Source organism: Brachyhypopomus gauderio, chromosome 1, assembly GCF_052324685.1.
Source record: "Brachyhypopomus gauderio isolate BG-103 chromosome 1, BGAUD_0.2, whole genome shotgun sequence".
Classification (NCBI taxonomy): Eukaryota; Metazoa; Chordata; class Actinopteri; order Gymnotiformes; family Hypopomidae; genus Brachyhypopomus; species Brachyhypopomus gauderio.
Genome location: NC_135211.1, coordinates 25,751,591 through 25,764,604, shown reverse-complemented (window position 1 = coordinate 25,764,604; position 13,014 = coordinate 25,751,591). Strand labels below are relative to the sequence as shown.

Here is a 13,014-nt window from a genome sequence, read left to right as displayed (position 1 = left end):
TCTTGTTGTCCCATCATCACCTACATTCACACTGCTGTTCACCTACACCACTGTTACAGTCCTCACGCCTAGACAGGCCGTAACACAGCCCCAGTTAAAAGCCTTTTACCGCCAACAGTGAACCAGGGTTAGCATTCCAGCACACTGGAGACTGGGTAAAATATGCACTTGCATCCTCTAACCAGTAGGATTAGAACAGATGTCAAAACATGCTACAGCTATTTCTAGAATATGATGACAGTATAAACCTTACTGGATAAAATACATTCACCAATACAGTCATGTCAAGAAGACCAAGACTGTATGGTATCAACTGAACACTTCTCCATAGTTCAGCAGAGTATCTCCATGACTACTCAGAACCTCAACGGCCTCATGATCAGACATTAGAGGGCGACTAATGCAAACTGTTTTATATACGCAGACAAAACACTAAAAAAGTAATTTAACTGATCCTATAAATCAGACTAACCGGAACACAAGTGTTTCAGCTGAGGCTGTAGGTACCCGATTGTAAAAACAGAACTCACATCTGGGATACAGTTCTGCCATGCAGTTATTATTTATGTACAAACACACTTAATGGATAACGTATCCAGTAATACCCCACAACCACTTGACAGCCAAATAAGGGAATACTCTGCTATGAAACATGAGGCCAACACACGGAAAGCACCAAAATTCCCATCAGAACAAAACATATCCCATTCCAGTGGCCTTTGGTGCAGTACTATTCAACTGTAGATTTCACAAACTAACTTCAAACTGGAGCCTAGGTGAGCATTAAGAGGTCTGTGTATGGATGGAATGAAAATCTGTATACACCTCAGAGAAAACTCAGAAGTTAGGAAAACAATGCATAGCAATGATAAATAATAAATTCGCATTTTCACTTAAAGCATGGCTTTATTGTGGATGGTATAAAGTCTTTTTGAAATATCTGCTCATCACTATTTGGCGACCTGCTTTGCAGCAGTAGTCTTCAGCCCCTTTTTGTTGTGCTTCTTGGCAAAACGCATATTCCTCAAGAACTTTGGATCAACCTGTAAAGACAAAGTCCACAGGTTTACATTTACAAAGCAAGAGTATCTGATATATAATCAAGGGCAATGGCTTAGTGCTAAATATCAATACAGCTTTAACTGATAAACCGTTAACAATGAACATGAGGTAGAGCTAAGAGAGACATCCATGTCACTCACCCCCTTCAGGGACTCATACCGGTTGGACCGAGGTTTCTTAATGCCGTTTCTGTGCCATTTACGGGCTGCATGGGCACACAAGACAGTACAACAGTGAGGAAACACAGAATAAGTAAGCTAGCTATACCATTTAAAATTGTGCTGTTGGACGCGTCCACTTACACTGATTGTGCGTGGTGTGGTTCTTAGACTTTGCCATTTTCAGTCACAACGTCTGTTAATTGAGGTTTTGCAGGAAACCACGTTAAAATAGCTCCAATCTAGCCACATAGTATTATGAACAGTGAACAAAATAAAGGACACCTGCTAACTAGCTTACGAATCTAACTGCTAGCTAGAAAGCTAACAAATGTGTAGGTTACTTGCGTTTAACAAAATAAAAAATAATAACGTATGCTGTTATGATACTAAAGGGTCGTGTAGTGACACAACATGAGCAGTATAAACCGTAGAGGAACAACGGCGTTAATACGCTACACGGTTCATCTACACTCAAATTATACCTGTTCGAGTATACTAGCTAGCTAGCAGCACAATACATATTTTTCTTAAGCAATGGCACAACATAAAAATATTAATTCCGGAATATTGTTACTTATCAAATGTTACCCTACGCACCAAGACAAAGTAATTCTATAAGAACTTTATTTACACACAGGATGACATTAGATTTAACAAAAATGAAGAGGCGAATATGATACCTGCTACACGTAGAGCACGACAACCGGAAGAAAGGAAGCGGCGAAGGAATTATGGGAAATTAGAACCACTATGAAACGTGAAGCAAACCACAACATGCCCTCGGCATCCTGGTCAACATTCAGCGATATGTAACTTTTACTTTGAAACTATTTTTTAGAAATGTTTTAGAGAAATATATTGTGTTATTTATATAGTGTTCGTATATATTTTCATCATAGATTCCTCCTACTGTAAGAAGTACAAATGTAAAGTTTGTTAAATGTGATTAAAACACCTACAGAAATGGAGACGTGTGTGTGTGTGTGTGTGTAGGCCTTGAAAAAAACGAGTAGTCCTACTATATACCAGTATTTAAAAATGAGTAGACCCACTACATAACTACATTAAATAAATGAGTAGTCCTACTTCACGCCTACATTAAACATTAATATAAATCCCATTGCATTTTTTATGCATATACTACTTCCAGACCAGACGAATGCCTCTGAAGACACCTAATAGTGCGCCATCTGAAACACTTTAAGGTAACAGACAAAAATGTAGGATATGTCTACATAACTTTTTAATTTTGCACCATTGTTTATAAATGAATGGTCTGAATATTGTCCAGAAGATGTCACTGTTACTCCAGCTGGTAATCTCAGGTCCTAAGTGCCTGAAAACCTGACAAATGTATGGTACATTTAAACGAGGTAGAATTTAATTTATAGGTTTTATTGGACAAAATAGGTGACAGATTTGATGGACGAAATTATCAAAGGAATATAATTAATCCTGGCGTGATACAGATGGTTTATGTTTGCATAGTGAAAAAACATGAGTCAATTCCAAATATTACAAATTTGCTGACCAGTGTGTGAGCAAAGTTATCAAATTCAAATGTCATAAAATCTTTAAAATGTGAAAAGAATTTTTTGTATTGTAAAAATGTGTGAATTACAACTGCTGCCTTTTGACATTGTGTCTCACATTAAGTATTTGCACCACGCAGTCAGAAGCAGTTTCATTTTGACTCATTTTATTGTGTAATATTAAAAAAGGAAATGAATATGACCCATGTGTCTTTGCTCTGCTCTAAAGTTGCAGAATCATACAGATGGAACTTTACATGAAACTTGGCCTCCTCTGAAACCCTAACCCTCCTCTGAAACCCTAACACTTCTCTGAAACCCTAACACTTCTTTGAAACGCTAACCTTCCTCTGAAACCCTAACACTTCTCTGAAACCCTAACACTTCTCTGAAACCCTAACACTTCTTTGAAACGCTAACCCTCCTCTGAAACTCTAACACTTCTCTGAAACCCTAACACTTCTCTGAAACCCTAACCCTCCTCTGAAACCCTAACACTTCTCAGAAACCCTTACCCTATCCTCTGAAACCCTAACCCTCCTCTGAAACCGTAACCCTCCCAAGCCTCCCCCTCCCATCCAATATTTAGAGCCTTCAACACAAAACCAGTTAGTGTAGTTCTAGTTTGCTTTGCTGGCTTTGCTTTGTTACAATATTTAGAGACTTCTAGAAGGTTCTCATTTACGAATGCTGATCTGACTCAAGTATAGTGTCTACTATATACTATATAACTATAGTGTATCAGTCATCAGAATGATCTTAGAATTTTTTATATATAATACAGCAGCCAAAAAGAAAAGAGCAGAATAATATGCACACCAACAATATTATACACATCAGCTATAAGGACATTATATTTTAGAGATATATTAAGCTCTTGGCAAAAGCAGGTGGCCATGTGGCCAGTTCGTTATGTACATTTAATCTTTAAGACTTTAAAATACAATCTGCTTAGTTCTGGCAGTGTGACAAGTGAGTTTTCAGGTGACATTTCTGTTAATCAAGATGTTTAGTCGAGAGGAACCACTACAGGTTCAGTCATTCCTCCACTTCCCTCTATTGCACCATCTATGTTGCGTAACATCTGCCGCAGGCTGTAGGAGCCTCACATGGTGTATATGACAGAACTCACACACACACACACACACACACACACCAGACCTCCAATACACACACACACACACACACACACACACACACACACACACACACACACACACACACACACACACACACACACCAGACCTCCAATACACACACACACACACACACACACACACCAGACCTCCAATACACACACACACACACACACACACACACACACACACACAAACACACATACCAGATCTGTCTGTCTGTCTGTCTGTCTGTCTGTCTCTCTCTCTCTCTCTCTCTCTCACACACACACACACACACACACACACACACACACACACACACACACACACACACACACACAATACATATGCCTTGACTCCCATACACACACATACATACACACCCATACAAACAAACACACACACTTTGTATTGCTATCGTTGTGGGGTATTTCCATTTGTATGTGTGTTGTATATACACCTCATCCTAAACAAAAGTATATGTAAAATACAGAAGTGCTTAATGATGTGGCAATTCCAAGTAATGTAAGCTTGGAAAGGAAGGCATACGAGAAGAAGAAAAAACAGCAGGAACTATAAGAGGAAGCAGAGAGAATGTGGAGGTTATGTGGAGGTTAACTCCAAGGTCGTCCCCGTGGTGACAGGGGAACTTGTGACTGTGACCCCATAAGCTGGAGGAGTGGCTCCAGCAGATCCCAGCAATGGTGTCATTAGTCTCAGTCCAAAAGAATACAAACAAGGAAACAAGGTTAACTCCGGCTAGCACAAAGAGACAATGAGCATCAGGTTACTCACATACTCTCATACATAACATAGTTAACATGTCCAGAGGGCCAGAGGACAGCAAATGCCACATTCAGGGCAGCCCCAACCACTTCTGCCATTCAAATGTTATGCTGAGGTTTGGAAAAGGACAAACGGATTGGAGCCCAGAGGTGTGGAGTATGCTGATCATCTCTGATGAGCCCAGGGTTCATCTGGGCCCATCACCTGATGGACCACCATCTTAATACCTTGTCATGGCCAGACTCCAGACCTGAACCCTGCTGAAAACCCTTGGAATGTGATCAACAGGATGGATAGTTAAAAAAAGTTAAAATATTAGAATTGTGTCATTTAAAGTTAATATTAGCTTGTTTTCTTTGCATTATTCAAGGTATGAACACACTCTGCATATTTATTTTTGTCATTTCCTGCAAATAAAAACTCTAAATGACAATATTTATTACTTTGACTTTGGGAGAAATGTTGACAGTAGATTGGAGTTTAAAACCAGAAAATAGTAAAACTAGAAAACTGATCTTTGCAGTGATCTCTTCATTTTTGTCCATTTATATGTGCGTGCCAGGCTCCATAGTTTTCAAACACCCATAAGATTACAGGCATTATTCTGACAATCTCTGAGAATTATTGTGCAGGGCAGGGCGTGCTAAATAAAATGTAAGCGATCACTCCAATCTTAGAGAAAAAGGAGGTTTTAATAAAGAAAGCACGCAAACCAAAAACCCGTGACACGATCCAAATTAAGTAAACAATGACCAGCAGTCAACTGGTACAAAGACCAGACATATATAGACAAACAAACAACCATCAGGTGAGACGGATCATATGCCCCGCCCCCTGAGGGATGAACACAACACAACAACAAGAAGACAACTGCCGCTGTGGACAGGGGCAACCAGTAGGGGGCCCGCCGAACCGTGACAATTATAATAATGAATGAATAATAATCTCTGAAAATTAGAATAATGGCCTGAATCAGCCAGCCTGATAGCCTGCTGTCTAAGACATATTAATATCAGCATGCAAACTGAAACACAAATTCTTTCATTATTTCCAAAATTTGATAATGTAAAATAAAACCAAGATTTTTCAAATTTTTTCTACTGTTTTATATGATAATTCAGTGGTAGAGAAGGTGCATAAAGTCTTGTCAAGTCTTGTTTTACTCTCAGGTCTTCAGCTGTAGTAACATACATGCTCAGTACAATTACCCAGCCACAGTACAATTACCCACAATTAGAGTGAGATGGGCATTTGGAAACCATTAAAAGCTCATGTAAAACCATTAAAAGCTCTTGTAAAACCATTAAAGGCTTCTGTACTCAGTGTCCCAAGCCTTCCACTTACTTCTTCTCAAAACCTTGTAAAGGCGACAAATGCCAATTTATCACATACCCACTTAGGGCATACCCATGTAGTGCATACCCAGTTATCACATACCCACTTAGGGCATACCCACAGAGTGCCTACCCAGTTAACACATACCCACTTAGGGCATACCCACAGAGTGTCTACCCAGTTAACACATACCCACTTAGGGCATACCGACATAGTGCATACCCAGTTAACACATACCCACTTAGCACATATCTAATTAGCGCAACACCCCCCCCCCCCCCCCCCACCCACCCACACACACACACACACACACACACACACACACATACACACATGCACACACATGCACACACACACATGTTAATACACACCCTAATCATCTGGGAGGGAAAGAGGGGATGGCGTATTATGAGGGAGATCTGTTGTGGGTTTGGCAGTTTGGAAGTGCTTGACATTCACTACGAGCCTACGAGAATGGAAAAGACCGTGGAGCAGCTGAAAGGGGGAGTGGCTATGATGTTGAGTGAGACAAAGCATAGTGATTGGCTGAAAGAAGAGATGAATGAAGACAGATGATTTGAATGAGAGACAGTTGTTGCTGTGCATCAGGGACTGGCACTGCTGGGACTGAGCTTGGCAATCCAGCACGAGGTGTGTGAGTCACTCGTTTATACACTCACACACTCATACACACACACACACACACACACACACACACACACACACACACACACACACACACACACACACTCATACACACACACACACACACACACTCATACACACACACACACACACACACACACACACACACACACACACACACACACACACACACACACACACACTCATATACGCACACACACTCACACACTCATTCGGGCGTTAGAAGGTACAGCCTTGCTCTCTTTCCCCTATACTGCACTATGCTGCCGCAGTAACACTGAATGTGCAAGACAGTTAAATAGTTAAATATGTGAGAGAGATGTGTGTGATAGACAGACAGAAAATACACACGCTATTTTGATTATATTTACTTCCTGTTTTGAAAGAAAGTGGCCAATAGGGACTGAAAATCTTGCAATAACTATCATCTCTCTGGAATATGTGTGTCACATATGACCGTGTCCCCCTCCGTTAGCTGTCACTCCAAACCCCTCGTGTCTGTATCTGTTCATCCCGCCCCGCTCGTTTGTCTCGTAATTCCCTTGTTTATTGCCACGCCCCTGTATCATTGTCTACACCTGCTCGTAGTTAGTTTCCATGTATTTAAGCCCTGAGTCTCCCTTGTCCTTTGTCCGGTATTTTGAATTTATTTGTGATCGTGTTTATCCCACCGCTGTTCTCTGTGCCTGACCGTTTTCGTGTTTCTCCTGTTTCCCGTGCCCCCTGTCTTGTGATGCCTGTCTTTGCCTGTTTTACGGACTGCCCTCCTGTTATCGACCCTGCCTGGCTATCCGACGATGATTACGGTATTCCCCTGAATAAATCTCGCTCTTCTCAGCACTTGTGTCCGTCCTCTCGCTCCGTGGCGCGAGCCACGTTACATAATACCGGACCAACCAAGGACACAGCGAGAGAGCGAGACTCTGGTGAGTTCGAACACTGTAATGAGATGTTGGCTGGATTAATCCGGTTCGACTCTCCGGTATTGCAGTACGAACGAACCAGAGACAGGAAATCCCCTTGCGCTGTGGGTACAGGGGAGTCTCGTCGCTGCAAGAACAAAGCGAAGACACTTCCCACGTCTAGCTTTAGCGACGAGCTCCCTGGTAAGCGCTATGTGTCTGCCCGACTCCAGCCTGTAGCGCGAGAGTCGGGCAGACGGAATGAATGTGCAGACGAGCGTTGGCTTGGCTCTCGGTTGGCTTTCAAAAGTCATTGTGAGCTCCCGATACCTCCGGCGAGGCGGAGTCATCAGGAAAGCCACCGAGAAGCAGTTGTGTCTGTATGTTCTTCCAGGCGCAGACCGGACCGGGGAAGGAGGAAGACCACGCCCCCAGTACAGAGCCCCGCCGCCACAGCGCATGAGGTCGTCATCTTGCCGGAAGAGGACCTCCCTCCGCTACTCCCGGAAGCTAAACCCCGAGGGCTCCCCAAGAATTTTTTGGGGGGTCGTACAAGCCACTCAGCTAAGGAGTGGCAGGCTGAAACCCGGGAGGACGTCAGAGCGGCGGCTCCGCCCCCCGAGGACGTCAGAGCGGCGACTCCGCCCCCCGAGGACGTCATGTCACCTCTGCGGCCGGTTCCCGCGATCCTGAGGAGGTCACCCACGCCAGTTCCCGTTCCCGCTGCCCGTCGGCAGTCCACGCCTGTTCCCGTTCCCGCTGCCCGTCGGCAGTCCACACCGGCTGCTGTCCCCGCGACCCTGGAGAGGTCGCCCGCGCCGGCTGCTGTCCCCGCGACCCTGGAGAGGTCGCCCGCGCCGGCTGCTGTCCCCGCGACCCTGGAGAGGTCGCCCGCGCCGGCTGCTGTCCCCGCGACCCTGGAGAGGTCGCCCGCGCCGGCTCCTGTTCCCGCTGCCCGCCTGCCGGCTCCTGTTCCCGCTGCCCGCCTGCCGGCTCCTGTTCCCGCTGCCCGCCAGCGGACCCCGCCTGTCCCCGCTGCCCGCCAGCGAACCCCGCCTGTTCCCCTTGAGACTGTGCTGCCCCCTGTTGGGCATGGACTTTGTGTTCCCCCTGCTCCGCCCTGTGCCTCCTATGTTCCGTTGCCAGTGTTCCCCTTGCTCCCTGGTCCCATCCCTGGTTTTGTTTTGGTCCCTGTCCCCGTGGTTGTGTCTGCCAAGGTCTGTGTTCCTGTTCCCGTGTCGGTTTCCCGTGGTGTCCTCTCTGTCCCTGTCCCCATGTCTGTTCCCCAAGTTGTCACCCACCTTGTGCCAGTACCTGTCTCCGTTGTTCATGGTGTCTTTGCCTCTGTGTTTGCCTCCGCCCTGTCCCCTGGCCCCGCTCCCGTGTCTGTCCCCAGTCCTGTCTCGTCTGGCCCTGCCCCTATTCCTCGCCCTGGCCCTGTCGGGTCTCATTGTGTCCCCTGTCCTGCCCAGTCCCTACCCGGCTCCTGGCCAGTCTCTGCTCCCCTGTCTCCAGTCCCTGCCATGCCCCAGGTCCCTCGTCCTGTTTTGTCCTGGTCTGTTCCTCCGGTCTGTCCTGTGTCCCGTGGTCCCCTGCCCTGTCTACCCTTGCGTGCCCCGGAGTGGCACGCCTTGAGGGGGAGTACTGTCACATATGACCGTGTCCCCCTCCGTTAGCTGTCACTCCAAACCCCTCGTGTCTGTATCTGTTCATCCCGCCCCGCTCGTTTGTCTCGTAATTCCCTTGTTTATTGCCACGCCCCTGTATCATTGTCTACACCTGCTCGTAGTTAGTTTCCATGTATTTAAGCCCTGAGTCTCCCTTGTCCTTTGTCCGGTATTTTGAATTTATTTGTGATCGTGTTTATCCCACCGCTGTTCTCTGTGCCTGACCGTTTTCGTGTTTCTCCTGTTTCCCGTGCCCCCTGTCTTGTGATGCCTGTCTTTGCCTGTTTTACGGACTGCCCTCCTGTTATCGACCCTGCCTGGCTATCCGACGATGATTACGGTATTCCCCTGAATAAATCTCGCTCTTCTCAGCACTTGTGTCCGTCCTCTCGCTCCGTGGCGCGAGCCACGTTACAATGTGATTACTACTCTTTATGGAATATATAATTACTTTACTCTCTATGGAATGTTATTTTCAGAGATAATATTTTCAATATTTGTCAGATTTTATTTCAATATGAAAAATACATAAGAATAGAAGCTGATAAGAGAAATTTGATGATATTTGATAGCTAAATCACTATTACAACTAATTTGAATGAGCTAAAAACATGAGCATTTTGCTCGCTACATTAAGAATGACTTAGACACCTAAAGACTGACCTAGACCCCAAAAGACTGACCTAGACACCTACGGTGAGGACACAAGTGAGGACACACTCAAACCTGTGTCAATCAGCATATGGACAAAGAGATCCGGTTAGGTAAGGTGTAGCTAGTGACTCATGATGTATGCCACGCACTCACGCACGCACACACACGCATGCGCGCACACACACACACCCACACACACACACAGATCCTAACATTCATATAGTATTTTTAACCCAACCATTGAGCAATTAGTGTCTGACTCCCAGGGAGTGCTTGTTGCTGCTGACCTGGTTTTCTCTGACAGCAACACAGTGCTCTTGTTCTCATGATCTTGTGAAGCTGAAACAGTGGTGTACCAGTGGGAAGGGCAACTGGGGGCCACCAGTGGGAGGTGCCTCTGGGGGGGGGGGGGGGGGGGGTGTCACTAGTGGGCCTCTGGGGGGGATAACCAGTAGGCGGGGCCTCTGGGGGGGTAACCAGTGGGTGGGGTCTCTGGGGTACACACTTGCTGTGGCAATCCCACCCTTCTAACCTAAACACTCATTCTGAATGGCAAACAAACAAGAAAGTCTCTGCTCAAGCTTTGAGTGCAGTAGCTTATCATGGCTGCCGCATCGTTAATCTCTGTTCGCTGCTGTTAGGTAACAGAGAGGGAGCCAATGACCTGAGTTTGTAGGTCCTCCTCAGATGCTATTGGCTGCTTGTCAAACTGATATTGTACTGAGAACTGCGTAGGTGTAAAAGATGAACAAAAGAGGTGATACTCTCTTAGCCCTCAGAGTGTAGCATGTGAGAACAAGACGAGCCCATGTTGAGATCTGTGCTAGCGTCCGTACGTGTTTGAACTTGCGAGAGTCATAAACGGAAGAAGCCCAAACCTAACCCTAACATTAACCCCTAAACCTAAACCTAACCTAACCAAACCCTAACCTAACGCTAACCCATAAACCTAATCCTAACATAACCCTAACCCCTAACCATGGGTTTGGTAGTGGGGGGAAAAGTGGACCTGACTACTCAGGGCCTGAGTATAGGGGCCTATTTTACTCATGTGCCTCGTTTACTGGCATTTATAGGGACGCACTGACATTGAGAGTGTACAGGGCCCAGAATTTGCTGCAACGATCCTGCCCCTAACCCCTAACTTATTCATACTAGCAGCTGTAGAACTTGTATAATGTACATGTGTGCCTGACTGGAACCACAAGGCTTCATCCAGTGAAATGTCACAATGAAGTGAAACAAAACCAGCTCGTGCATGAGCAGAGCAGAGGTAATTTCCCCCTCACCCAATCCTACATACACGGACTGTCTCTATAAAGATGTAGATGATGTACATGAGGTGAGCATGAGGTTGGACTCATCACTGAAATCCTTCTCCGTCATTATTTCACACTGTTTGGGTTTTAGTAGATTCTTTTCTTTAGTAGTTCAATTCTTATGGTGCTGTAGGTGACCACTATAAACAGCAAGTTATAAAGTTATACAAGTTATTACTATATTTACTACAGTTACTGCAGCAAAAATGATTAAATATTGAAAATGTAGTGATCCCAAACTTTGGCTCAGTAATGATATTGTTAGACATCTAACCACCTCAGTATTGGAGAATGGGATTTGTAAAGGTCTTGACCTGATTTATAGTGCATTCCACACAGCAGTATAAGGGACTGAAACTCAGTGTACCTTAAAATGGTTTGTTTTTTTATTTCTATATAGTAAACAATGTTCAGTTAAAGGAACGCTCAAAATGGCCACAAAGAAAGTTATTCGATCTCTGTTTCATTCCTGTTTCAGTGGTAATGAACTACGAGTGACCCTGGAAAATTACAGGCTCAGTATTCTGCATTATCTTCTAGGCAGGAATCAAAATAGTATGTCAGTAGTGAGTTTGGCCAACAGAGTTAAAGAACTGAGATTTATTTCCTCTACAAGGAGTAAATATTTCATATCCAGTATGTATATGCTCAAGTTTAAAGAATAAAATCACTCTCATTTTGAAGTTCCAGGCTGGATGTATGCAACAGAATAAAACCTGAATCGCAGGCTTGAATCCTGGTTTAATAAAAATTCATTAGACATAATCCGATCCATCAGACATGCGAATCTTGGCTTATCTCTTAGAATGCAATTATGGTTCTAATGCTACAAAGCCTATCTCTGGTTGCTCATGAATTACCTGACAAATTATTTGGGTTTACAATTAACTTGGAAAATAAATCCCTTCTTGGAAGCGATCACTGTGGGAAACCTGTGCATGTAGAATTCAGCATGATTTCAGCCAAAACTACAGTTACTAAAGTGTTATAGCAAATGGATAAAATTAATTATATTCACACTTACACTGTATCTTTTGCTGGTCATTAGCTTTATTTTGGATGATAAAAACTTTCATTTCAAGGAAACATGTTTGTGTAAAAGTTTACAGAAGATAAAGTAGGCTAATAATCACGTAGTATCAGGATCTTAATAGAAGGATCTAAAAATAACAAAGAGGATCCTTTAGGGATTTCCCCCATAAGTTATGTAATAATCTTGAAGTCATTGACACATTCATCTTAAACTCTAGATCATCAGTTTTGGCCACTTGCCTCCAGGAAACACACATTTCAGAAAGGATGAGTAACAATGTAGCATCAAGTAATGTTCTGATAAATGAAGAACAACTCAAAAGTATAAGTAAAAGTAATTTTACTCACAAATTACCTGCATAATGCTTACATTCAGTGACAGCTTAGAGAAGGACAGCAGTTCCCTGGACAGGCTAAAGTACAATACTTTAATTCAAATGATAATCAGAATGTTCTGGAAGGTGTGGTCATTAATCCACACTGTCCCAAAACACTTCATTAATCAAAATGAACAGTCTCCAGCTCAACATCGAATGCTATGATTTGTGCCATCAAACCACGATGCCCACCTGCACTGGCTGGATGGATGGAGTGGAGGGGTGGAGGGGAGGAAGGGGTATGAAGGATTGAAAGGATGGAGGAGGGGATAGATAGAGGGATGGATGAGTGGAGAGATAGAGGGACGGATGAGTGGAGGGATAGAGGGAGAGAGGAGTGGAGAGATAGAGGGATGGAGGAGTGGTGGGATAAAGGGAAGGAGGAGTGGAGGGATAAAGGGAT

At 44.3% G+C, this 13,014-nt stretch overlaps 1 protein-coding gene across 2 annotated transcripts; it reads right to left on the bottom strand.

The window, feature by feature from the left end:
• Window positions 1-886: 886 nt before the first annotated feature.
• rpl29 (ribosomal protein L29) lies at window positions 887-2,006 on the bottom strand. 2 transcript variants are annotated; one of them, XM_077005490.1, is made up of 4 exons: window positions 1,904-2,006; window positions 1,365-1,416; window positions 1,203-1,267; window positions 887-1,043 (listed from the first exon to the last, which is right to left on the bottom strand). In XM_077005490.1, the coding sequence occupies exons 2-4, from the start codon at window positions 1,399-1,401 to the stop codon at window positions 951-953; spliced, it is 195 nt and encodes a 64-aa protein (XP_076861605.1). In that variant the 5' UTR covers window positions 1,402-1,416; window positions 1,904-2,006; the 3' UTR covers window positions 887-950. The 2 variants fall into 2 exon arrangements, with proteins under 2 accessions (XP_076861605.1, XP_076861615.1); XM_077005500.1 differs by having other exon boundaries at window positions 1,365-1,462; window positions 1,904-1,963.
• Window positions 2,007-13,014: the final 11,008 nt, after the last annotated feature.